This window comes from Camelus ferus, chromosome 3 (assembly GCF_009834535.1).
Source record: "Camelus ferus isolate YT-003-E chromosome 3, BCGSAC_Cfer_1.0, whole genome shotgun sequence".
NCBI lineage: Eukaryota > Metazoa > Chordata > Mammalia > Artiodactyla > Camelidae > Camelus > Camelus ferus.
The window spans coordinates 65013266-65041062 of record NC_045698.1 but is presented as its reverse complement, the minus strand read 5'-3'; the positions used below and the strand labels follow the sequence as shown (position 1 = coordinate 65041062).

The window sequence follows — 27797 nt, the reverse complement described above, 5'->3', positions numbered from 1 at the left end:
AAGCTCAATGAACTTGTATTCTAAGAATATGCCTTTAGAAGTAACAGCTCTGAAAGCCATGAGCAAAAAAATCTCAAGGATGATTGCAGCAAATGGCTTCAAATAAAAAAATCTAGTCTGTTGGCAAGTACCCTTTAGAAGGCAGGACTTGAATTCTCTTGAAACAAAATCACCAATCATTCTTATGGCCTGCTGCTTACGAAAGTAGGGAAAACAGGTTTTTGGAGCTACAGCTGCAGATTCAAAAATGAGTACCAGTAGATTTTGCTTTAGTAATGTAAAAAGTAAAACATTCCCAAAGGGAACAGAAAGAATTAGCTAAGGGTGTTTAGAGATGTGAAAGAAGATAATGGTAGAAAAAGCCACTTCAAATATCTCCAGACTTGAATTTCAAGCCAAGGTTTCTTTTGAATCTTATCTGTCACCCCAGGCCTTTTTTTCTTTCTTTCTTTCTTTCTTTCTTTTTTTTTTTTTTTTTTTCTTTTTTTTTTTCCTTTCTTAATAGTAATACATGCCCAGGGCTTAAAAATAACACAGAGGTGTGTAAAACTAAACTGTTAAAATCTTCTGACCTCTATCTACTCCCAATCCTGTTCCAAATCTCTAGAAATTTCTTTTTTTAAATCATTGCCTAGCTCTTAAGGTTAGGTTAAAGAAATACCTAGTCAGATATGCGTAAGTCTGTTTCTCTGATCTCGAATTTTCTATTAGGGGCCAGTTGTGTAAGCTAGAAGATAGGAGACAGAATCAAAAGATGGAAACTCTACTGCTCACTTCTTCCCAATCACTTTTGTGCCTTTGAGCAAAGAACTTCCTCCCTGGAATGCTTTTCAGATGGAAAGTAAGAGAAGTGAAAACACTGATTCCTGGTTCACTTTGAATTTAAATCTTCTGTACCAGTGCTATACAAGAGAAGCCTAAGTGAGCAACAAATGTGAGTAACATTAGTCACTTTAAGTTTTTTCATAACCATTAAAACTAAAAAGAAGCAGGTGAAGGTAATTTTAATAATTTTTTCATAAATATATTCAAAATAGTATCATGTCAACATGTAAACAACGTTAAACATTAAAATTTTAACAACATAAATAATAGTTTCCATTCTATTTTTCCAACTAAGTATTCAAAATCTAGTGTATTTGACAAAAGACATCTCAGTTCAGACTAGCTACATTTCAAGTGTTCAGGAGTGACATGTGGTTAACTGCTACTTTCTGAGTAGCACAGCTTTACATTAGGGCTGGACATTATTTCAGAAAAGCTCTCTTCCAGTGAATAGCTCACTTCTGCATCTCTATACTTGACTGCCTCTGCTGTCAACAAAACATTATTATTGATTATCATTTGTTGACAATATTTAATTATCAACCAGAAAGTGTTGAATCTACCTAGACTTCTCATAGAGATTCAGTTATCAGATCTTTGATTAATACCAGTGCTGTTTCCACATAATATATTTAGTCTTCAAGTGAATTTTTTCTTGTCTGGCTGTGTCATTCCTATTGAATTTTAGATCATTTACCCTGAGCTTCACAGAACAACTGGGACATAGTATTATTGTTAATTAACAATTTGAAAAGGAGCCTAAGCTTTTAAAAGCAGATTAAATCACTCACTTGTATCCTATCAATAATGTTCTCCACCTCTCAATTCTTTCACTAAAAACACACCTAATATTAAAAAGCATAAGCATTACCGAGCAATGGAAGTCTAGTAGGTAAAATAGCATTTAACCATTGTACTGCTCACTTATAAATTCAACAAACTCTTAAATACCTTCCAAAGGCCAGGACCTGTGCTTGATTTTGAGGATTCCTACCTTGGTGGTTTAATTTCAAAGATTCCATCAGAGTAGCCCATTAACAAAGGCTCTGGCATTTATGTATTGGGGTAAGGGGTAGATTTGTAATCTAGGGTATCTTCCTATAGACAAGCCTTCACCCCCACCCTCCTTTCAGACACATTTTTAAGTAGATCCCTTCCTTTCTCTCCAAGTCTATTCTGCCTATAAAACAAAATTCACTGACATATACTATATACCACATTTGGTGTGTGCTATAAATTTAAAAGTAATACATGTTCATTGTAAAAGAAAATATTCAAACAACTCAGAAGTATATAAAGTAAAAAGTTCTCCCCTCTCATAGTGCATTATTCTCAGGTGCACTCTTCAAAGGTGACCACTGTTAAGAATTTTACAAATATCATCCCAGAATTCTCCAAGTATATATAAACATGTGTATACATATGTATACACATATGTATTGAGAAAGTATTTTTAAAGTAACACATGATTATGAAGATAATTCAGTTAACACAGAAGCATATAAAAATGGAATGATCCATATTCACATAGAATATCTGAGGGAGTATTTTTAAACAAAGTACCACAATTATGGAGAAAATGCAAATTATGGTAAAATGCAAATTGTAAAATACAAAGTGAAATTTTCCTTATCTCACATCCCCACTACCCAGAGGTAATAAAAAATTCCCATAGCTCTTTTTGTGTGGCATCCTTTGTGAAATTTTCGATGAATACACAAGAATATATATACACACACATACATATATATGCCCAACATACATATGAATATATAGAGAATATATATATATTTAATGTAGTTATGAAATATAGTTTTTATTATGAAATCAATATATTCATAGGTAAGTGTACAAAACAAAGTACACCCCCTTGCAATCACCACCCACATTGCCAGCCCCTTAGAAGCCCTCTTCATGACTCCTAATCACTACCCCTCCCACCCACCTCTCAAAGGTTTCCACTATTCTGACTTTTAGAGTAATCAATTCCTTGTTTTTCTTTTTAATATTACCATCTAAGCATGCATCATTAAGGACTATAACTTTTCTAGCTTTTAGATTTTTAAATAAATTGAGTCATACCATATATATTCTTCTGTGTCTTGCTTCATTTATTTGTAATATTTATTTATTTTTAGCTTAATACATCTTGGGCATCTCAGTCAATATATAATTACCTCATTCTTTTAATTCCATGATATAAAATTGAACAAATGACCTGATAAATATCAAATTATTTTCACTCTTTTTGGTTATTATGATAATGTTATAAAGAACATCTTGGACATTCATTTTCATAAATCAATTATTTTAACTTAAAAAGTAATCTTGCTGCTAATGTAAAATGAAATGAGGTGGCAGGTTAATTATTTCAGAATTCTTGAACAAAGTTCAGTTCCAGTATAATAAAATTTTATCAGGGGATGACCCTTTTTTCTAAATTCTAGACCCCTTTTCAAAACTTACACTTTGCTTAGAGGCAAGGAGACATCTTTAGACCAAACTGGTGTGTTTTTCAAAGTATAGCACCTAGATTGCTGGCATCACAGTTACAGGAGGTTCTTATTAAAATGTGTATTTCCCAGCATTCAACATCTTTGGAAATGAGCCTGATAAATCAGTTAGGATACAGTCTAAACTGTTCTAACCAAGAGATTATAAAATATAGTGGCATCAACAAAATAGAAGCTTACTTTACTTCTTCTTACTTACTGGACTGTTAAGTCCAGTACAGTACAAGGTGGCCAACGTAGAGAAGGCAGCTCTACTCCATAAAGCTATCCACAGAATCAAACTAATGCTGTCTTGTTGCCTGCATAGTAAAAGCTGGTCCCCAACCATGTCTATGGGCTATCACATTCTCAGCAGAGGGAAGGGGAAAGCAAAGAAGTAGAGCGCAAGCAATTTGTCAGGAAGTGAAGAAGTTGTGCACATTCCATTGTCAGAAAAATATGTACAGCTAGTTACGAGGCAGGCTAGGAGCATGTGGTTTCTGGCTCTGTTGGCCATGTGCCCTTCTAACATTGGCAAGGAGCAGGGTTCAATTACTAAGAGGAAGAAGAGGATGGATATCAGGGGGCAATTAGTAGTCTCTGCAACACCTGGGAATCTACATTGTTAGGTGTTCCAAGTCCTCTGTCTTCAAGGTGTGACCGGTCACTGGGCTGGAGAAATGCTCTTTTATATTTGGTTTAACATCATTTCTCCCAAGTATCCCTGGAACTTCGTGAGCTAGCTATACTTATTGAGAAAACCAGGAACAGCCAAGACATGGAAGCAACCTAAATGTCCATCGACAGATGATTGGATAATGAAAATGTGGAGTGTATATATATATGCAATGGAGTACTTCTCAATCATAAAAAAAGAAATAATGCCATTTACAGCAACATGGATGGACCTAGAGATTACCATACTAAATGAAGTAAGTCAGAAAGAGAAAGAAAAATACCATATATAACTTATATGTGGAATCTAAAACAAACAAACAAAAAGACACAAATGAACTTATTTACAAAACAGAAATAGACTCATATAGAAAACAAACTTATGGGTAACAGGGGGAAAGCAGGGGAGGAGTAAATTAGGAGTTCAGGATTTGCAGATACTAACTACTATACATAAAATAGATAAACAACAGTCATATTGTATAGCATAGGGAATTATATTCAACATCTTGTAATAACTTATATTGAAAAGACTATGAATATATATGTATAACTGAATCACTATGCTGTACATCAGAAACTAACACATTGTAAACTGACAACACTTAAATTAAAAAATTTTTCAAAGATTCCCTATCCTTAAAAATCTATATATGTTCAACATAGAAGTTATTGAGATCAATAGTTTGGATATAAAGAAGCAAAATTTGGGGCAATTGTTGAAAGACAGCATCCAAGGCCAGCCCAGTCCTAACATTCATGATACTATTAATTGACACTGAGCATTTACACTCTGCAAGGCACTGTTCTATGTGCTTCACTCTTGCAAGGATCCTAAGTTAGGTCCTCTAATCAATCATCTTCAGTTTACAGATAAGGAAACTGGGGCATAGAGATGTTAAGTCACTTGACGGGTCACACAGCTGATAAGAGTAATGTGCTTAACCACTAGCCTATACCACTAACATACAAAGAGAAGCAGGCATAGTCTCTTGGAACTACTGATAATTATGAGTCATGTTTACCAAAGTTCTGATATATATTGCCTTTATACAGAGTATTTCTTAAGTAACAAGTTTTATTTTATGCGTGAGGTTGGAAGCTGTTTTATGCACAGATAAAGCAATTAGCAAGTCCTCTGAACACTATGATGACAAACATCTTACGTCATCATTATTAATTAATATTTACCAATTTCTATTCTGAGTCCTGGAGATCTACTGGGTGGATCTGGTTCTTATTTTCATCATGGATCCTTTAAGTAAAATGATGCCCCCAAATCTGCATTTGACTTCAGGCATGCAAGACACACTCCAAGATGAGTGGAGGGTTTACTAGGACAAGGAATGCTGTATTTCCCTCCAAAGGCCAGTGTTATTTTTGCCCCTTAAGCTTCATCTCATTTTATTGCTTCAGTGCACTTAGAACTGTTAAGCTCATGGTTTGCTGCATCCTAGAAACAATTCTGACTATAATAAAAGAATAGACATTATTATTATACAAATTATTGAGAATTTCCAATCTATTGTATACATCTTTGCAGGGCATGAATTAAAGGGGTAGCATGAAGAAGTTCCTTTGTGCTGAGAGAACAGTTTCATACATTGGTTGTGGTGAGAGGTACACAAATGTATCATGGAATGAAACTACATCCCATACAAACACACATACATGCACATAAATGTATGCAAGGAAAAAATAATGAAAATGGAATCAAGTCTGTAGTATAGTTAACATTATTGTACAATGTCAATTTCCTATTTTTGGTGTTATATTACAGCCTTTACATATAAGATGTCACCACTCAGAGTTGGGTGAAAGGTACATAGGAGACTGTGAACTAGTTTTTGCAACTTCTTGTGAGTCTACAATTATTTTCAAATAAAATGTTTTTATGGTGGGGCTGGGGGTGGCAGTGGAAGGGTGGTTCCCAGACCAGCTTTGGCATCAGCTGGGAACTTGGTAGAAATAAAGAAACTCAGGCACTACTCCAGACCTACTAAATTAGAATCCACATTTCAACAAGAACCACATATGATTCATATGTACATTAAAGTTTAGAAGCATTGCTATACAAGAAAAAAAAAGTGATATTCAAGTATTTCTCACTCCTCTTGAAAAGTTTCTTCATTTCAGTGTCAGAAGGTTATTTTAGAGGCCCAGGACTGCTTCATTGGAATGAAACCAGTTCAGCAACACAGCGTACTGGCTCAGAAGACCCTCCTCCTTCCATGAGATTTAATACTCTATCTTGAATTCTTAATAATTTTATCTTTATGGTTTCTAAGTGAAGTACTATGAGACCACAGCACACATACTAGGAGCTTGGAGTATCAGCCCACTTCCCTGCCTCGCTGGGATGGGTTTTTAGCTGCCCTGGAACTTAAGAACCCCTCAGCCTCCCCCTTCCAGGTCCTCACCCAGCCATTGCTACTGACAGCCATTGCATTGCTCCCTGAGATATCTCAGAGCAAGGCATGGTGGCAGCCATCCCCGTCCCAGATGGACAGCACCACAGGGTATTTATCAGTGACTGGTGGGCGGAAGAGAAACTTTCACCCACCTCCAATCCAGGTATCTAGCAAATTCCAGCATAGAAGTTGCACTACCCTCAGGGGTCCCTCATCCACCATAGGTTCCGATGGGCTATAAGCACAGGGGAAGAGATGTCTGACCCGACTTCTCTGCCCTCTGCCAGGACATGGGTCTGTCCAGCAGCTGGTGGAAGGAAGAACCCAGCAACATGGGTGGTTAGTCACAGAATCGGGCCTTATCAGAATCGGCATTTGCCAGGCAAGTGTCCCCAGGCCTGAGGATATGAAACATTAATTAAGAAATAAAAACATTACAGATTGGAAGGACTAGAAGGGGAAAGCTTTATATTTTAATTTTCTAGCTTTTTGAACAAGGGTCTCCACATTTTCATTCTGTACTAGGCCTAGCAAATTATGAAGTCAGTGTTTCAGAGGGTACGGGGAATCAAAAACTGAACTTTCAGCACCTGCATGGCAAGCACCTGGGCCCAATGGTGAACAAACTCTAATGGGTACCAAATGCAGCCTTCATTACAAGATAGCTCTGGGAATCCTTCAGCCACATAAGGTTTTCTTGTCCTTCTCTTCAAAGACTTTCCAAAATGGAGAATATCAGCCAGCACCAAGAATTGTAAGCACAGATCTCCCAACTCTTTGTGTTTATACCTACTAGTACCCAGGTGGGCTTCTATATTTTCTATATTAAAAAAAAAGAAAAGAAAATGTAATATAATCAACAGTAAATCTTCCACTTTTAAAATTCCTAAGTCACAGAATATAGGGAAGGGAAAAGAGATTTTTGAGTAAGTCTGGGGAGAGAGAGAGAGACAAAGAATTTATGGTTTTAGAGGCTATATTTATATTCCTATGTGTTTAGTTCTTCCTTAATTCATTCATAAAATACTCATTGAGCCACTCCTTAAAAGCTCACTAGTGAACCTTAAACTGTATTTTTTCCATAAATAAATTTAAATCCCTGACTTTTTCAACCCTTCCTCATAAATAATTTATTTACAAATAAAAAAGTGATATTCAGAAACAGCACCTATTATTTACTCTTCTGTCTTGTTTTTTTATTTTTCCTTTTACTTATATCCTTTATCTTGAACTTATTATTTAGCGTATCTCATGTATAACTGAGGAGAAAGCAAAAGTTCAAGTCATGTTGTCTTGCAAGGTGCTCTCAGTGAGTTTGTTTAATGTGATAAATGCAAAATTTTATCTGTAGTTACAACTTCTATTTTAATCTCATGAATATACATAATTGTGGCTGGGAGGAGCTAATAAAGTTCTTAGTAATGGTTGTTTTAGGGTACAGAATTACAGGTGATTTTAGTTTTCTTTCTAATTCTGTGTTTTCCCAGTTTGTCTGCAGTGAATATTATAGGGGACATTAGCAACATTAAATGATAAGGCCCTAATGCCTCTGATACTTATTATTCTTTGATATGAACTACTTGGATTTTTCTTTTTTTTTTTTTTCCATAAATGTACTTTGATCTTTTGGATACTGCCACCAGTTCACTAACAGGAGTGATGAAGCTAAGTGTGAACTTTCCACATTTAAGGAGTGTTAATGCATTCAATAGCCCAATTAAGTCACCACTTGATAACCCAATTCATTGCAGCGTATCAGACTCCAAACACCCAATTAATTTGCTTTTCTGCTCTACATGAGCAGACGTATCCTAACTTTGTTACTGAATCATGAAGTTTTTTTTTTAAACCAGTAATTTCCATATTATGTTGTAGGACAATGAGTTGAAGGAGCCTAAAAACTCCTTATTACATTTTCAGTTGAAAAATTTTTTGATTTAGAATCCAGGGGTACCTACCGTAATAACAGTATGGTATCTAGTATGTACATATTAAATAATTGTAACTGTTAACTTGTCCTACTTTTAACAGTTTTCAAATAACTTCTGTCTGTATTTTTCAGATAGAACTTAAACTGAAAGGACAGGAAGCATGAGCACATAAGCTGGTACCGCTGTTAGTGACTTTGAGAATAATCTAGTCCAGTGATTCTCAATCCTCATTGCATCTTAGAATTACCTAGAGTTTTTTAAATAAACAGATGCCTGAGCCCCACCCTAGATCAATTTAACCAGAATCTTAGGGTGGGGCTTGGGTATGGTAGTTATTTTGAATACTAGTTACCATTCTGAGTGCTTTTACCTAATCATTTTCTTCTGCACTTCATGACACAAGTACTATTATTCTCTCCATTTTACTTGTGAGGAACTGAGGCTCAGTGGGGTAAAGTGAGGTAAGTGGCAGATCCAGGATCATTCCAGGCTGCATCACAGCCTGCGTTATGCTATGCAGTTTCACACTATCTTTCCAGAGGCTGGAGCACTGCCATATAATTCTTAGCCAGAATATATATATTCAGCAGATAGAGTCAGAAGTGAATAAATTCAGAAAATGCAGATTGATTTTAGGGAGAATTAAAGGCACCACTGAAAACAGAGATGACAAGAGTCTTGTAAAAGACACCCTGAAATGATGACAATAAAAGAGCATGGGCGGGCTGGTAGTGATCAGGATCATGCTATCATTTACTGAGTTCCATTTTACAGAAAAGAAAACTAAGGCACAGAGAAGTTAAGTAACTTGCCCAGGGTCACACAACTAGTAAGTGGCAGGGCAAGGATCTGAATTGAGGAAATGTGGCAGCCAAATTCATGCAGCTGGAAAATAGGAATGAGAAAAATAAGCCATCTTAATGATCACACTCACAAATATTTATTTAGGCCAATTGTGCAAAATGAAGCCTTCTTCCTCAAGAAGCTGAAACTGATTATTAGCATAATTTCATGTTGATTAAAAATAGGAGCATATGAGTAAAATAGAAATTTCTTCCTCAAGAAGCTGAAGATTAAGTTGAAGAGCTACAGTAGAAGTAAGATTAGATTCAAAAATTAGGTAAGAGATGGGATTGGATATTCTTTAAAGTACCTTCCAACTCCGGAAGATTCTGTCCATCTCTTTGCCTTGTCAAACTTTTGCTTTGAAAAGTTAAGAAAAATTTCATGAGGTAGTACATAAACCACAGGCACAGGGCTTCCAAAGAGGGAGAAAGAACCTCTGGTTTGGATGTTCTAATTCAGCAAGCTGCAGAACTTTGAATTTGAACACCAAAGCAGCAAATCTGCTTCCCTCTGTTATGTACAGGAGAAAAAAAAAAAACAATTTACACAGTATCATATTCATTTGTGCAGTTGCTTTGAGTCCAGAAACTAGAAATTCTCCATCTTATCTAAATAACACTAAAGATAAGGGAAAATTCTACCCAAAATATATTTAAGTTGTTGGTACAGCAAATGGAAAGGATGCAATGCTAGGTCTACAGAATACCTGGTGGGGAATCTGGATTTTGATTGCTTGTGTTTGATGGGATTTTCAAATTAGTTTTAAAAGTAGGTCATAGGTGCCTGCCTGAATTAGAGGAGGGCTCTCCAGGGACCCCTGCTGTGTTTTAAGAAATCTTTGAAACACAGGCAGCCTTGTCCCCAGAAAGGATTACAGGCAGTTTCTATCTCGTCTCCAACATGACCAGAATGGAGTGGAGATACAGGATTCGACACCCTCTGGCTATTGTCTAGGGACCAATTACAATATTCACAGCTAACTTAATGGGATCCTGAGTAACACCATTAAGGGCACAGTAGGCAATAAATGATTATAAAAAACCTTGTGAAATTCCCTAGGTATCTATGCCTGGTCTACCTCCCTTATCTAATACCATCTGTGGATGTGCAGATGACCTAGAAATGGAAATTGGGTAACTAATAACTTCTAATTGAAAGAAATCTAACTTAAGCCTTTGTATACTGCTCATTGCATGTTATATCTTAGTTCACACCTAGGGAATCTAAACTAGTTATTGCTAACCTCTTTGGAACTCTGAAGCTCAATTATTAGGTTTCACAACACCTACTTGTACTAAGTGAAACAGTATTTTAAAAATTTAGTTGAGGAGCAACAATTTTTGTTAGGAGAACGCTGCAACTTCTTGAGAGGTGACTCAGGGTACCAAACACAGTGAGGCTGTTGTTAAAATGCAGATTCTTGACCACTACCCAAACCAGCTAAATCCAAACCTTTCAGGGCTGGAGCCTAGGGACCTAAATTTTAACAAGCTCCCCTGGGGATTCTTATGTACTTTAAAATTTGAGAACTTTTGCCCTAGGGTATCACCAAAACAAAGCTAAAAATCATTTGTTACTACCAAATGTTATAAAATGTTGAATTATAGCACAAGTTTAATTAGCTATAGGAAATCAGCACTCCTTAGTTTTAGAAATAATCTAAATTATTATTATTTAGAAATAATCCAGTCATAATCTGACTTTCTCATATTTAGGGGCATGATTCAGCATGTAGCAAAGATGCTATACAGCATCACTATAGAAATCTGGCCCATCCTGTAGGAGGCTGCACTGCTGTTAACAGTAACAGGCTCGTTCCCTACCACCTCCCCCCAGTACACACACACACATGACTGGTATGCCCCGAACTTAATCACTGTCTTTCTCCATCATCATGCTCTCTTGTTTTCTCTAAAGTAAGGATGACGTTAATGTGAGGTGACACATAAAAACCAGTATACTGTTTCCTTACCAATATTTAAAATTTTTTTCTTATATTGTACTTTTCAGTGTATTTACTGACTGACTGGCACAAAAAGTTGTCCCTAAGGTAGTAAACTTCTTTGACCTCCTAACAAATATTCTGCTTTTAAATGACATCATAAGTCTATCTGAACTAACAAGATGACCCCCAAAAATCCCAAACAAATAAACAAACAACAAACCAGGGATAAAACTGGCTTCAGCAGCCCAAGAGAAAGATCATATCCTCAAGATATATGAAGCTATCCCCCTAGGCACATGAGATTTATTTCACCAAATCCAAAATGTAACAAGTCATACCATGGGCAGAGAACTTTTTGTCTTTTGGAGAATATCAGAAACTTGAAAACTTGTTAAACTATTAAAGAATTGGTAAAGCAAGAACCTTTTTTTTTTTACAGATGTTTCCAAGCTTGCTTGTTTTTCAGGAGGAAATAACAGCTAGAACAAACACTTGGTGAAAACAACACTTATCCATCTAACCGAATTCACACAGAAACTGAAAACTGGAACATACCTGTTAAAAAATAAAAAGTTCAATTGCTGAGGCACTAGAAATCAAACCTCTTTCATAAAGAAAATTCTCCCAATCAGACACCATTCAGCCTGGCTCTGTTAGTGTCACTATTCAAAAGGCAGAAATCTTAAATGGTATGATCATGACAACTGGCTTCCACCAAATGCCACTCCACCAGACAGGAAGCTGGTTGTCAATGGGTGGTAAGATGTCATTACTGTCCAGGCAGCTCAGGCTGGGTGGTGGGGCCCATGAGACGAGGGGAAGCCCATCAAGGGAACTTTTGCAGGTATTAGCTTAGTAAGTGGTTCTTTAGCACATTTCTGAATTTGTAGAGAAAGCGCTAGTTAAATGTCATAGTTCACAAGGGTCTTTTCCTTCTAGCCAGGGAAGGGATATAAGAAGTATGGCTATAGCCCATTCTGAATTTATAATCAATATATACACTTCAATACAAATGAAGATAGAAGACACTTAAATTATTCAGAAATAATCCATCTGATTGGATAATAAGATTAAAAAAAGAATGCTACAGCGAACTTGTTTATTTCTAACCAAGATGTTTAAAATTAATTCTATAAAGCTACAATAACCATGACAATGTGTGGTATTGGCAAATGGAAAGAGATAGATCAATAAAGAACAGAGTCCAGAAATACACCCACATAAATAGTATGGCCAATTGATTTTTGACATGGGTTCAAAGGCAATTTAATGGAGAAAAACCCACCTTTTCAACAAATGGTGTAAATCTTTATGTAAAAAAAAAAAAAAGAAGAAGAACCTAGACATTTTTCTCACACTTTTTACAAAAATTAACTCAAAATGGGCCACAGACTTAAATGTAAATATAAAAAAACATTTAGAGAAAACAGACGGGAAAATTTTTGTGACTGAGCTAGGCAAAGAGTTCTTAGATATAACACCAAAAGCACTATCTTTAAAAAAATTGATAACTTGGACTTTATCAAAATTAAAAACTTTTTTTGCTCTACAAAAAGACAGTTTGCTGGGCAAAAGATACTTCAGAAGAATTTAAAAAAACAAGCCAGAGGTTGGGAGAAATTATTTGCAAATCACATATCTGACAAAAAACCTGTATTCAGATTTTATAAAGCATTTTCAAACCTCACCAACATGAAAACAAACAACCCAATTTTTAAAATTGACAGAAAATATAAAAAGATCCTTCAACAAGAAAATAAAAGAATGACAAACACAAGAAAAAATACCCTACATCATTAGTCACTAGGGAAATTCAAATTAAAACCACAATGAGATACTAATATGCATTCTCTAGAATGATTAAAATTAAAAATGAAAAACAAAAAGTTGACAATACAAAGTGTTGGTAAGTACAAACTGAAAACCTAACTCTCAAAAAAACAAAAAAAAAGGGAAAGCCACTTTGGAAAATAGTTTGGCAGTATATTATAAACTATTAATAGTTTGGAAAATAGTCAGTAAATACTCTGAAAAGAACAACATATACACTTAATATATGAATTTAATCCCACTCTTAAGTACTTGCCCAAGAAAGATAAAAACTTACATTCACATAAAAAACATTTGTGAATGTTTATAAAGCTTTATTCAGAATCACCAAAAATTAGATACCATACAAATGTCCTTCAGCTAATAATCAAACTATAGCACCCAATAATGAAATACTATTCAGCAATAAAAAGGGATAAACTACAGATACATTCAACAACATCAATAAATCTCAAATGTATTATGCTAAGTGGAATAAACCAGACCAAAGAGGCTACATGCTGTATGATTCTATTTATATGACATTCTGAAGAAGCAAGACTGTGCGAATAGAAAACTGACCATGGCTGCCAGGGTTAAGAGTCAAAGGAAGAGGGTCTGACTACAAACAAATGGGATGAGGGAGGTTTTTGGGGCAATAGAACTATTCTGTTTGTCAAATGTATAAAACAAAAAGAGTATATTTTACTTCATGTAAACTAAAAATAAATTTTAAAAAGTTTATTCTGAAGAGCTAACAGTTGAATATTTTACAGTAAACTTCCTGGAATAATTGCCATTCCAAAACAAACAAATAAAAAATGCCTTCAAATCTTCTATTTTTAAAGTAAATTTCCAATGCCACATTTCTTGGAAAATATTCAAAATATTTTTAAAATATTCACTTGATCTATTCAAGTGAATGCTTAGAGAGAATGTGTAAAAGATAGGTTAATTTTTAAACCACAAGATAGAAACTTTTCTTAAAAAGATTCAGGAAACTAAAAATGAAGCAAAGATACTGATCAAGTCAAAATCTATATAGGACAGACTTCTCCATGCAAAATACAAGATATATCAATATTTGACAATGCTAAATCATGCGGCTTGGCTTTCTATACTATTGAAGTCTAATACAATTTGCTGACTCCAGTACCATTTTTTCACCATAAGTCAGAGTTACAATAGATTGTTAACATTCTGGACCATTGTTGTTTTTAAGAAATGTGAATATCCCTATTAGAGGCTAATACTCTTTTTTTTTATGTTGAGATATAAATTATATATAATATTGTGTGAGTATAAAGTGTACAGCATACAGATTTTGATACATTTATTTGCAATTTGAAGCTAATAATCTTTCGCAGATAGATCAAATTATACCTTACAGTTTTAATATTTTTTATGTTGGCTCAATTGAGAAATAGTGAAGAGAATATCACAATTCAAATAACCAGAGTATTTAAATCACCTAAAACAATTTCACACATAAGAGAAGTGATTTATTCAAGGCAAAGATTAGAGGTACAGAATCATCAACAGAGAGCAGTTCTCCTTATTTTCAGTTAATGGCTCTGTTTCCAAGATCAAACACATTACAGATTATCAAACACATTCCTATTAATTAGTCATCGTTAAAATTAATTTGCTATAAAAATGTAAAGGAGGCATTACTGCTTTAAGTACTATAAAACAGCACCAACCCTTGGAGACAATTGTATTCCTTCTCTTTTCCAGTTGTATAATTTTCCCTAGAACTGAACTGAAATTTTAATCCACTCAGGATGGACAGTATTCAACATACAGCCGGGAACCATTATTCAGTAAATATGTGACTACTACCAGTAGCAACAATCTCTTACTTTTAAACGCCTTTTGCAAATTATCACTTCAGTTTTACACTGTTCATTATTTCCACTGAGAGTACCCTATTTCAAATTCCCATATGATATAGAGCCTCCTCTGATCATTGGTCTTCCTGCTTACTTTCTCCCCACAATCTCTTGTTCCTTGTTCATTTCAGTTCAAAGTGCCTTCAGGCTCCCCCCATTACCGCCTATAATACCTACTTTCTGTCATAACATACTCAATGGATGAGGTGTACAAGGCAACATACCTTCATGGTAGGCCCTGAATAAGTGCGATGCCCAAAGCGGCAGCTGTTAATTCCACCTCTTTTTTCTCTACTTCAAAACACATATTTGAATGGCAAGTGACTGAGAGTAATGTTACTCTTGGGAAAAACCTTAGAAAGATACACAAGGACACACACACACACCTTAGGCATAAGATACCCCTGTCAGTAGTGTGGCCCACCATTGGCATGATTCTAAATGAGAAGGGGGTGTACAGCCCTTACAATGGGCATGGTTTGGAAACACTCTTTCCTTTCTTATCCCTTTTCCTCATAACCTCTCTCACAAAACTTATCCAATTCCATGACTCCTACTATTATCTCGATGGGACTGACTCTGAGGCACATTTTTAAAACCCACACTTTCAAATGCTTGCCAAATATTTTCACACATATATCCTACCACTTCTAACTGAAACCAGCTTCTTCTCCTGATTTCCTTATTTCTTTTCCTATCAATGCCATCTTCTAGTAAACCAAACTTGATGCTAGTAGTTATTTTTGGTTTCTCATGCTCACTCACCTCTCTCACCCAAATAAACCTGTCAAACTGGTCAGCTCTACCCTCACAGAGCCCTTCATGGCCTCGTCCTCTTCTCTATTCCCATTATCAATTCCATTGCACAGCCTTATTATTTTTTGTCTCCTAATTCAGCTTCCTTTTTCCAGTATTCCCTCACTCCAATCCATTACTCAGACTGTTATCACCTCGATAGTCCTAATGTATTGATTTAATTATGCCACTTCCTGGTCAGAAGCCTCCAAAGGATTCCTATTGCTCACAGATTTTTATCCATACTCCTTAACCCAATATTAAAAGCTCTCTCTACAATCTGTCCCCAACCCATCTTTTTAGCTCCATCTGTCACAGGCACCTTCATGTGCCCTGTATGCCAGTTAAACCAGATTACTGTCTTTCCCCTAGACCACTTTGTGATAGCAAATCACTGCTTATGAGATTCCTAAACTTACAATGTTTCAATCCTCTCATTATCACAGCCACATACCTTTGATGTTCCAATGTTAACTTTTCCATGAAGCCTTTACCAACACCCTGAGCTGAATATGTTCCAGCACTCCAGAACTCTGATATCACTAAATTAGTGCCTGAATGGTGCTTCCAATCTAATATCCCTTATCCTCATATCTTACATCCCCTATTAGACTATACTGCCCTGTCTCTAATTCTGAACGTATTCTAAACTGTAAATTCACATTGGTTCTTAAATTTCCAAAATCCAAAGCAACAGCAAAAGCTCCCAAATAGTAGGCCATAACAGATCAAAAGATTAAATATGATAAGTATGATACCTGAATAAATGGCTGACTGAAAATAAAATGAGACCAGGGTGACTACAATTCTAATTCTCTAAGTAGAAACAGAAAAGTCTTCTGTGTTCATATGTGTGATATATATATTTTCTACTTTTTGCCATAATATGGTCTGGAAACCATGTTATAAAGTGAGTGGTATTTTCCTATGAGAACAAGTGGTATTAGCAGGGATTGTGCTTTTGACCAAAGGTTCATTATCAAATAAATCATAGCTATGAATAACATACAATAAAAGCAAAGCTATAACAACTGTAAATCCATATAACTTAAAATTATAAAATGAACACTTTCAAATGGGCACATATGCAAATACTTGTGATACCAAGGGCTCCAATATATCACAAATCTATGCCACACATAAAAAGAGAATTAACTTTTGTAAATCTCAATGAAGTCAATATGTTAGCCATAATAAACTAAAGCTAAAGGAATTATTTTATTTACCTCTTAACTGTTTAATACAATATTTAATGTTTGTGTAGAAGGAGTGATTCAAATGACTTAAGACTTGTTTTCAAGATCAACAACAAAACCAACCTCCAATCTGCCCCCAAAAGGAGAACCAACCATTTCCTTTTTACTACTTTTATTGTGACAATCTGACCCATTCTGTATAATTCTTCAGATCTTAGAGCCATGTTCAAAATAGAAGTGCTAGATTTGGAAAAGGAAATTTTAGGTTCTGACCAAGCTCTGTTACTTCCCAGTTGGGTAATACACTGCCTCTCTGAGACTCAGTTACCTTTAAAGGTAAACTGAATACAAAACAACTATCGCACAGAATAGAGAGAAAATTAAAAAAGATAATGTAACTTGTTTTTAAACTGCAAAGCCCCATCAGGAATAAGCTATTATTAATTAGCAATGTTTTTTGATGTTGATGGCATTTGGTTCACTATTAGCATGTTTAAAAGTGAAAAGCTGAAGAGGCATTCTGCCCCATCTAGTCTTCCTACCTCTTCATTTTACTCAGAAATACATATGCTCCTTTTTAGTATAAAATAGTATGGAAACAGGGTTGTGAGGTCATTCTTTACCACCCTTTCTTATTCTCAGATCTTATTTGACACCTTTCAGGGCACTTTGCACTATGCCAAATGCCTTAAAGACAATTATCATGTGGGAGAAAGGATCACTTTTGTCACAATATTGTACAATTCTGTGGACAGGACATTTTTCTCAAACAGTACAGAAGAGAGTTTTCTTGGTGTGCAAGAGCATTAAACTTGAGTCTTTCTGCTTTCAAAGGACATACAACTTCCTAGAGGCTGCTCTTAGGTAGAGAAAGGCAAGGAATAAAGAAGGAAAGATGCCCAAAAAGATGTTAGTCAAGACTGATATCTCTTAGGAAGCCAGAGTTGTATTTTCAATATATCTGAAAGAGTGAAAGATATTCCCGGCCACCTCACCTACAGAGCACCACCAAGAGTTAAAAAGGAACTTGAACTAGAGGGGAGGATGTGGAAGGGAGTGGGAGGTGGGGAGGGGGATACTTTCCTTACTCCTAGATCACAATTTTTGTAAAGAACCAGAGGGTCCTAGGAGGAGGAAAGGACTTTGGAGACTAAGAGAGTGTAGAGATAGTAGTCTAGAGCTAGGATAGCTACCCCCAAGATTGGGAAAGGGCAGAGGCTGCCAGTCCCAGGAAGGTCCACTGTCTTTTCAGCTCCCCAGGAAAGTGCACACCTGCAGAGGACAGTTGGGCATGGTACCGCAGCTCCCAGATGAGCTATACCTTTCAGGAAATCATGTAGACAATCATCATAAATGTTTCAGTGCCAAGCGGTGGCTAGGGAAATTTGCAGCCTCGCTTCTCATAATCCCTGTCAATGCCACCCTCAACCTCACGGCCAAATAAACACATAATCTAAGTAAAACCAGTATGTTTACTATGTAAACCCAGCTTTAATTCAGATCCCCTGGTTCCTTCATCTAGATCGCACCCAATCTCAAACACTTCCTTAAAGGGAAATTCTTGAGCTTCCAATGGATTATATCAGCAGTGATAGACATAGACCAGAGAAAGTCCACCCCATATTATTCTGGGTCCTTTGTAAAACCTATGGATTTATTGTTCTACCACACAGTGAGATGGGGGCTTAGAGCCAGATTTAGCAATAACTATGATAATGATAGTAATAACACCATGTGACATTTCTTACACTTGAATGGAATGGAGTTAAAAATAATCACACATGATACAACAATTGTTCAGCTTAAAATCTGTGTTTAAGCAACAAATACATATGTCCCTCCTGTTATTTCACTTTTATTCTGTATAAACATTTAGCAAAGTTCCTTTAAAACCATCAAGCTCCTACTTCAGTTGTGTCCAAGGAAAGGAGGAGATTTTTGCACAGGACTAGGCAAAGTCTTGAAAGAATAGTGTAATGGTGCAGGGTCAAACATAATGGGGACAAGGGGCTTCAGCGAGAGAGAATTCCAAGAGGAAAGAACTCCCACCTGGGAATTCTTCCAGAGAGCTTCTCTGCCATACTTATAAGGTTCTCTATCCTCTTTTCATAACAGAAGTCATTGCCTTGTATTAAGACATTAGTAGGAATTATTTTACAGGTGCTTTAAGAAATAACTCACAAAACTACTAAGACATGTATAAAATAGAATGGCCTTCTACACTGGAAATCGCTAAAGCAGAGATTGAAAACTAGAAAGCTGAGGGCTAACTGAGGCCCAAAGAATTTTTCAATGTCCACAAAATGTTTACTGAAATTTTTAGTTAGGTGCCAACAAACAAATATCAGAAAGCTCATGTAAAAATCTTTGATTTACAGCATTTCTTGAAAAATTAGAAGATTGCACAACACTGGGCCCCTGCAGGTTCAACTGACAACAATCAGCTGAACCAGGAAAACACCGAGCCCTTTTAACACCCTCAGCTCACTACAATCCAGCACCTTCAGCCCCTGTGACATAGTGTCTAGTCTGCTTTACTCATTTGGGGTACCTAATGGTCACTGAAGGCATCTGAATCGGTGACTTCAGCTCCAAAGGAGAAGTGAGAAATGGTCGTTAAATATGTGGTAACCAAGAATGAGCAGTGATCCAGCACTTGAAGGCCAGCGAAGGGCTTGATGTTCACACATCCTCTGTCTGCAATGCACACTAGACATCAGAGATGGAGCAGGCCCTGCATCAGGTTACTTCTTTTTTGTCTTTGTCCTGCATTGAATTATCATATAGGATGGATTTCTTCTTAGTTATTAAGTCCAAACAAAAGCTACTCAGTGTATATAGTGACTAGAAGGACTCTTAAAAGAGCTGACTCATATCCTGCCTCTCCCGGTTGTAAAAGGTTAGGCAGGTTGCTTTTAAATTAACGGTGTCTCAGTTTCCTCATTCATAAAATGAATGAATTCAGCCAGAATTATCATTAAGATCACTTTTAGTTGGCCTTTCCTCATGTATACAACCTCTACTTATCTAAAATCTATTCAGCCCTCAAGAAATGTTCAAGTTCCACGCCTCCACAAAACCTCTCTAGACTTCTCCTTTCTTTGAAGTTTTAAGCTCATCACCACCACCACCCAAATTAGCATTTACTAATTCTGTAATTTCTCTGCTTTGAATATCTTGGTTCATTCCCCATATTTAAACATAAAATCTCTTTAAATATGAGACTATGCTGTTTAATTTTCAAATCTTCCACAGCATTTTACATTTATTTAGCATTCAATAATTGTTTATCAATTATTTAAACTGAATAATGATACAGAAAATATCTAAAAAATGGCAAAATTCCCAAAGAGCAACTTTCATCAGCTCCCTCAGAACAAATTACCCTTATCAGCATCACAACTTGCCCATTTGATTCAGGTAGGCATAATGTGTACTATGCAATGAAGAGACACACTACTAGATTACCAAATTACTTTGTACACGGTCATTGCTTCCTTCCATAGTTGAAATGCTGAAAAGGGGGAAAATACAAACAATAACTCACCATAATAATATATTACCAAAAGATTAGGTTACTAACTAAAATAAGGCATGAGAAAAATTTTCCTACCACAATTAAGAAAAGAAAATCAATTACTCTTAAGGGTCTGCAGGTCAGACATTTGAAAACTACATTGAAAACCACCCTTGCTCTTCCCCAACCCCTTGGATGTCATCAGAAATTCTGAGTAAGAGGAGGCCAAGTTAAGATGCCATGTGGGTGGGGATTTACCCACCTTCAACGGAAGACAATGGGATACAGGTTTTACTCTTTCTGGTCAAATCCCCTCCACCTCATCCCTAAATAATTAAAGCTTTAGATATGTGGTCAGTCCTTCGCTATCAAAGTAAAGCAAACACAAGAAAAGAATGGTTCAAGTACAAAATTACTTTTCAAAATTTTTTTGTGACTGCCTTAATGTATTCAATGAACTTAAGATAATTAACACTCTAGTAAACTAAATTAACAAGTGTTAATCACGTCTTAATAGCTAGCTGAATCTAGTGGATTGAAATTAAGTCAATTTTTAAAATGCTCTCCTGTGATGTAACAACATTTAATACAGGCGTTTCCACTTAACCCATATTCTATGCAAGGAGAATTCATTCTGTAATTCATATTACACACATACAATGCTTGAGAGTCTGAATCAAAAGGTAGTGTATATGTAGGCTGGAGGATTTTTAATAAATTGGTGGGAGGTGAGTCATGACAAACTCTCACTTGGACCTTTCTAGAAAAGCATAGCCCTACCCTATTTAAAATGATGGGAAATATTGATTAAATGCCTATCAATTGTTCTGGGGAACCCCTGTAAAACTCAACATTGTTTAACAATCTGAGGGAAACAATCGCCTCAAATTAAAAAAAAAAGAAAGCAAACTTTAAAAAAACAGCCTTGCAACAGTTTCAACCATTTATTGGTTTGTTTTAATCTGGTGTTTCTCAGTTAATTCACCTTCTCTGACAGGAAGCCTTATCAGTCTATCCACACTGACACAGATACAGCCTGAAGAGGGCTCTTTAGGCTCCTTCCTTTAGCCACGCCTACACAGAGAGCATCGCGAGGAATGGAAGGTATGCCCAGCCTCCGCTCCCCCTCACACACCCACCGGTCTCCTCAACTTAGCATCAATAGTTTAAGCCCTAGCTAGGTTTTCCCACATCTCTGTCAAAGTCAAATAAAATGAACGAAACTCGAACGAGCCAGAGAATGAGAGGTGTCGATGTTTCTCTTAATTTAGGTCAAGGCCAGTTATACTCTTCTACCGCCCTTTGAAAGGAGATACCACCCCAACCCTAACTGCCTCTCCAAGTTCCATAAAAAGGCACAACCCTGCCCCTAGGACGAGCTCTCAAGGAACGGAATATGTTCCTCTGGTATCACAGCAGGGCATGACGTGGGAAAAACCTTTAAATTCCGTTTTCTATAGTACTATATCCACCACACCAAAGGGATTTAAGCCTCAGGCATGGTGTTGCACTTAAGACGCTCCACAATCTAACACAGCTCATAAAGCCCCCCTTGGCTTTCTATTTTAGGCTTTCAAATGTAGGGTTAAAAGAAGGGCGCCCTCTCCAATTTCCTCAGCTCAAGAATAGCAGTTAGTTTTGGGGAGAGACTCTCCAGTGACTCCGCCTACTGCGTCGTTCCTCACACTCACACACCAAACTATACCAGGTAACGCAGCCGTCGGGGGACGAATTCCTTACTTGGTCACACATTTAGGGGGGGCTACTCCTCTCCAAGGATCCTCAGCACAGGAAGAGACTCTCCCCTACCTTCCCGACTTTCCACATCTATCCCCCAAGGGGCGGGTCTCCGACTCCAGGTAACCAGACCAGGCAACCCGGACACCCAATTAGCGGGGGATCCCCCAAATCAGCTTGGCCAATCGCGGCCAGTGAGCCAAGACGACTAGACGTGACGTCAGATGTGATTAAGTTGGCGCGTCACCTCGACGTCAGCCTCTCACCTCTCGGACGTCCCGTCCCGGGAGCAAAACTCCGGCGACTTTGGGCTCCGCCCCCGTGAGAGTGAAAAGCGGCCAATGAGGGCGTCATGAGGGGGATCGGGCCAATGAGGCGAGCCCGGGGCGGGGCGCGAGGCCTGAGGGTGGGGCGGGTGGCGGCGGTGGCAGCCCGAGGTCTGGCTGCGCGCAGTATATGACAGTACGTCAGCAGCGGGATGGCCGTAGCTGTGGCGGCGGCTGCAGAAGCCCGAGCAGCCGCGGCCGCAGTGGAGGCTAGAGCCGGAGCGGCGTCGGCGGCGGCACCCCGGGGAGTTTAAGATGGCGGCGGGGGGGGCGGCGGGCCTGAGGGAGGAGCAGCGCTACGGGCTGTCGTGCGGGCGGCTGGGACAGGACAACATCACAGTACTGCATGTGAAGCTCACCGAGACGGCGATCCGCGCGCTCGAGACCTACCAGAGTCACAAGGTGAGCCTGGCGGCCGGCCGACCGACCGACCTCGGGGAAGAAGAGGGCGTACCTCGTCGCCCTGGCTTGCCTCCTCCTGGCCCCCGCACCTGGCTTGGGGCCGGCGGAGCGGTGGCTCGCTGCGGGTGGCGGCAGGGCTGGGCAGGGCTGGACCGGGTCGCTGACGCTGCCGACCCGGACTAGCCGGGAGCCCGGCCGTTGAGAGGCGGACGAGCGGGCGGCCCCTGGCGGCGGGGCCGAGGCAGCCGCATCCCTGGCTCGGCTGCGCAGCCGCTGCGGGACTTTCCGACGGCGCCCGCGGGTTTTCTGGTCTTTTCTGCCCGCAAAGAAGGAGAAAGGCTCTAGGGAGAAAAGTGAGATGGCTACGCTACCCACGGCGTGGGGGAGTGGGGTGGGGAGGGGGGCAGCGTCCGGGTAGCGAACCCGAGGGGACCGGTGGGCACAAGCCGTCGGCGTTTTGGGGGTAACGCCATGGACCCGCAGAGACCGGGAGGCAGGCTTTCCGCGTATGAAGGTGGGACGCACATTGTACTCACTGGGACTTGGGGACACAGGCGCTTCGCGTATGAAGGTGGGACACACATTGTACTCGCTGGGACTTGGGGACACAGGCGCTTCGCGTATGGGGCGGCGGGAGGCATACCGTGTACTCGCAGAGGCTGAGATACAGACGCTCCGCGGACGAGTCAGGAGGGGGACACACCTAACACTTGCAGAGACTCCGGCGCTTCGCCTTCCCCGAGACGCAACAACACGGCTTACCGGGAGTCACATACACCCAGCGCTCACCCGGGAGCAAAGAAATCAGTTACTGAGGAGAGAGATTTCTCCATGACTCCTCCTCATACCCTAAAGACGTGTCGCGTCTCAGGCGGATTCACAGAGACGTGGGCTCAGGCCGGGGGGGTTGGGTGGCGGAGAATACACCGCACCCCGGACAGACCGCAGCTCGTCCCGGAGAGACCTAGGGACACACACAACTCGAGCGCAGCGAAGGCTCACAGATTCAGCAGTTGGAGGACAAACCAAGAGAAGCGTTTTCACTTTAGAAAAAAAAAAAGTGAGAGGAAAGTGGAATGTATATAGCAAAGGGATGTCGCTACCGAAGTGCCTGGGGAAGCCGTTATGGACATGCAGCAGTACTGTGCATGGATGGGGGAGACAGGAGTAGACATCGCATAGGAGGAAAGATATCCATATGAAGGATGAGTAACATTCACTCTGAGAGGAGAGACAATCGGGAAGGAAGAGATAACCCACGGGGCATCCTGGCAAATAGCTAGGTCCATACCAAGGAAACACGCTCCGATTAAGTGATCTCATAAAACAGGCACAGAGGGACACCCATTTGCAGACTCATTCAGATAAAAGTGGAGAAAGGAATTAACATCTGTTGAGCTCCCACTAGTGCCAAGCACTTTAAATGCTTAGAAGGAAGGCAGAGTTGGAGGCAAAACCGCAGGATACATGTGAACCTGGGCCAAGGGAGACTTACCTTCAAAGAAGCCCCCTTTATAAGCGTGAACACAGTGGGAAATACATAATGGTGAATAGCTTGGGAAATACATGAACTCACATGACAGTGTACATGTAAACTGCAGGAAAGACTCCCGGAGATGAACATGCCCTCAGGATGGCACTCACAGAATTGAGTGGACACATGGATGTACATTCCAGGGCACATATGATACTGGAGAAGCATAGGTGAGAACACTCAGACAGGGGAATGGAGGGAGCATGCACAGGGAGAAAAATCCTTTTCCTACATGCCAGGAAATCCCAGAGAAAAGGAGTCTCATGTGTGGTTGGAAGGTCAGTGTACACTCAGCAATAGGAATGCAAGGAGATATAAGAAGTAAAAACTGCATATGTCAGTAGCTACTCCCAGACAGGTGCATCTGCAAGGAAGAGACCAGCACTAGCATGGAGTGGGAGGCCCATATGGGGGAAGCCAGATAGGCAGGCAGAGGGACACAGGCAGACACTGGAGAGAAACTCAGCCCTGCAAGATGGAGAGATAAGCTTGCCTGTTCCAAGGGGAGGGCATGGGTAGGAATGATAGTGGGAAGAAGGTAGGTGAGGGTATGTAAAGAGAAAAACACAGAGGCTAGAGAGAAAGCAACCAGCAGGAGGAGGCCAACCTCCAGTCAGAAACAGATCCAAGGAGCAGATAAAGACTGACACACAGGGGTAGGGAGAGGCATCTCTGAGGACAGCAGGTCAGCCAGCCACCTTGGAGGAACAACTGGTAGACAGCACACTTGATTACAGCAAGATTGACAGGCACTGTATATTTGGCAGGGAAGAGGTGGGTGAGAAGGCCCACACCCATGGGAAGGGATGGTACCCAGGGAGAATAAGGCGACAGAGAGGCCCCCAGTGCTCACTGATGTGCATGACTGTTGGCGCCCAGGGAGAGAGTGCTATTTGTTTTCTACCTTCATTTCTACCTCCTAAATATACACTTTAGTGTTGTTATGCTTAGAATTAAAGTTGGAGTGCTCTGACTCTTAAGAGCCCCACATTTATATACCAGTGTCTTCCAAGAGATGAGATCAAAAATTCTTTCTCTTCTAACCCAGCACTTAGTTCTTGATTTTTTTATTTTCCATTTTTAAACTTTTTTATAGTCAAAGGTACCAAAGTCTATGGGTTTCTTTGCTCCTGACTATTATTACCTAGCAATATCATTGCTATCTGTTCCCATCTCTGTGCATGCAAATTAATGGGTCTGGTCAATCTGTGTAGAGGCAAAGAAGGTAAAGGGAAAAGACTTTTCTAAGTCCTTCTACTTTTCTGAGTGTGGATACAGGTAGATTCAGGTAGTCCTAGAATTCCTTTTCTTCTGAAAAGCTGGTGGTAGCAGTAGTATGCAGAGAAAGAGGAAGAAATAAATAAGCTGACTTGGCCTTTGCAATTGGACACTGCCTTGTTTCTGACTTAACCAGTTTCTGTCCTCAGACCTCATTGTTAATAGTTTGCAAGGGGTTTGGAAAAGCAGGAATTGGGATGAGACTATTCATTTCAGATGGATAAAAAGTGGGAAGAGATTGAAGAAAAAGAAATGTACTGTTGGTACTTACTGCAGTATCCTCTGGCACGTTCAGCTAAGCTTCTCACGAATGTGTCTTCAGTGCCCCTCCTCCTGGCTGGGGCCAGTCCAGGGCTCCCCTATCAACAGAGTAAAGCTGTCAGCAGCAGGCATATGGCTGAGCTTTTATCCTCCAGTAGAAGGATACGTACTTGGTCTTTTACACTTTCTAGCCTGGAAGAAGGGCTCCTAACTTTAAATTGTAGCTACTGTTTGGAAGTATGTTGGCATGCATTGACTAATTGGGAAGAAGTTTCTGGTGGTCAAGCCTATTCTCTCCAGGTGGGGAAAATGGCTTTAACTTCTCTCCTAAAACTGCTCCCACCATTCCTTGTGCTTAGATAGGAAGGTGCTTGATGCTTGACAAGTGGCCTCCAAGTGGCTTTGGCCTGTGGAAGGTTATGACTATTATTCCTCTTCTTCTAATGACTTTCTAAGAGCCAGAAATTTCAACAGGTTAATTCCCTAAATTAAGTAACAGAGTTATTTTTATCGAGATTATTTTGTCCCTTGGATTTACTCTCCTAAACTTGACCTAAGGCTTTAAGGAGGTAAATTTAGGAATTTTAGGAAACTATGATTTAAGCTAATACGGAAGTTCTTCAGATATAATTGAGCAAGTATACAAAATTACTAGCATTTGTGGAAACAGAATCTTTAATTGGAAATAATTTCTCTCTGTTTCAAAAGACAAACATACCTAACTGACCTTCATTATTTAAGTTTTCTGTTTTTAGAGAAGAAATAAAGTATGCTAGCTTGAGAACTTTTTTAAACAGGGCCTGGGGTGGGGGACAGAGATGTTCTAAGTCCAGGAATAGGAGCGATAGTTGGAGCAAATATCTCCTAAAAGTTGTTTTTCACTCAGTCTGAATACAGAAATAGTTTCAAGTTGATTATATATAAAAAAGTATTAACTGGAAAGTTATTTTCATGGTTTGCAGATGAACTCAGACATGCTAATACAGATATTTAGTTTATAATGAAAAACTCCTTTTTTTCTCTGTAGGTTATTTTGAATGAACGTACAAGTTACTAAATAAATTCTCAGATTACAACTTTATAATCATTCTAAATTGATGTTTGTGATTGTGTGCTCTATATAAGCTCTACATATTTTAAATGAGCATATATTAGTATAATTACATATTTCTCCCAAATGTGTCCTAAAACTATACTTAAAATTAAATCCCAAAATTCTGGAATTGATTTTAGCTAATTTCTTCAGTAATGTATAGCTGGCTTTGACATCTGAGTAACTCATTTTGTAGTAACAAAAACCTGATGAAAATGTTTTCAGATTCTGTCATTGCTGACCCTATCATTTTTTTAAAAATGTTTACTTAAAGTTTCAAAGGTGATGCCTCAAATAATATTATCACGTTTATCTAACTATTACATAAAAAGTCTGCATAGACATGTTTGGAGGTAGGGGCCATTCACTCTCTATGCCTGAAAATGAGAAAGGAGATGTCTTTAAGAAGTATTGGGTTAACATTTTCTCTTGTCAACTCTAATTATTGGCTTTAAATGAATTTTCCTGCTTTGATTAGTGTCTTCTAGGAAAATGATAATGTTTTGAAAATGTGTACAAATATACTTAACATTTAATTTTGCATGGGGAACTCAGTCTCAGCATTTGATTCACTGTGGTTTAAGGCACAAAAAAAGAGTCATACTTTACTTTTTCCTATCTCCTCCATTTTGTGCCTGCCCTCAAACAACTTTTGAGTGTGTACATGTGTGTTCAATAATCTGCTTTATAAATGTGGAAGACCCTGTTCTCCTTAAGGCACCCCTCAAGCATCCAGAGCTACCACTGCTGCTGACATGTTTACAAAGTAAAATAATGAGGCTTGCCTTAGCAGATTCCTTTTGTTGCAGTTTTTAAATGTAGCAAGTTTTAA

General features: G+C 38.8%; 1 protein-coding gene across 1 annotated transcript in view; it reads left to right on the top strand.

Annotated features, from left to right (window-relative positions):
* Positions 1-22484: 22484 nt before the first annotated feature.
* Positions 22485-27797, top strand: part of ELL2 (elongation factor for RNA polymerase II 2) — a 70747-nt gene continuing 65434 nt past the window's right edge. The window contains exon 1 of the mRNA XM_032476401.1: positions 22485-22799. Coding sequence (XP_032332292.1) covers positions 22653-22799 — 147 coding nt within the window. The 5' untranslated portion in view covers positions 22485-22652. The remainder of the gene's footprint in view (positions 22800-27797) is intronic.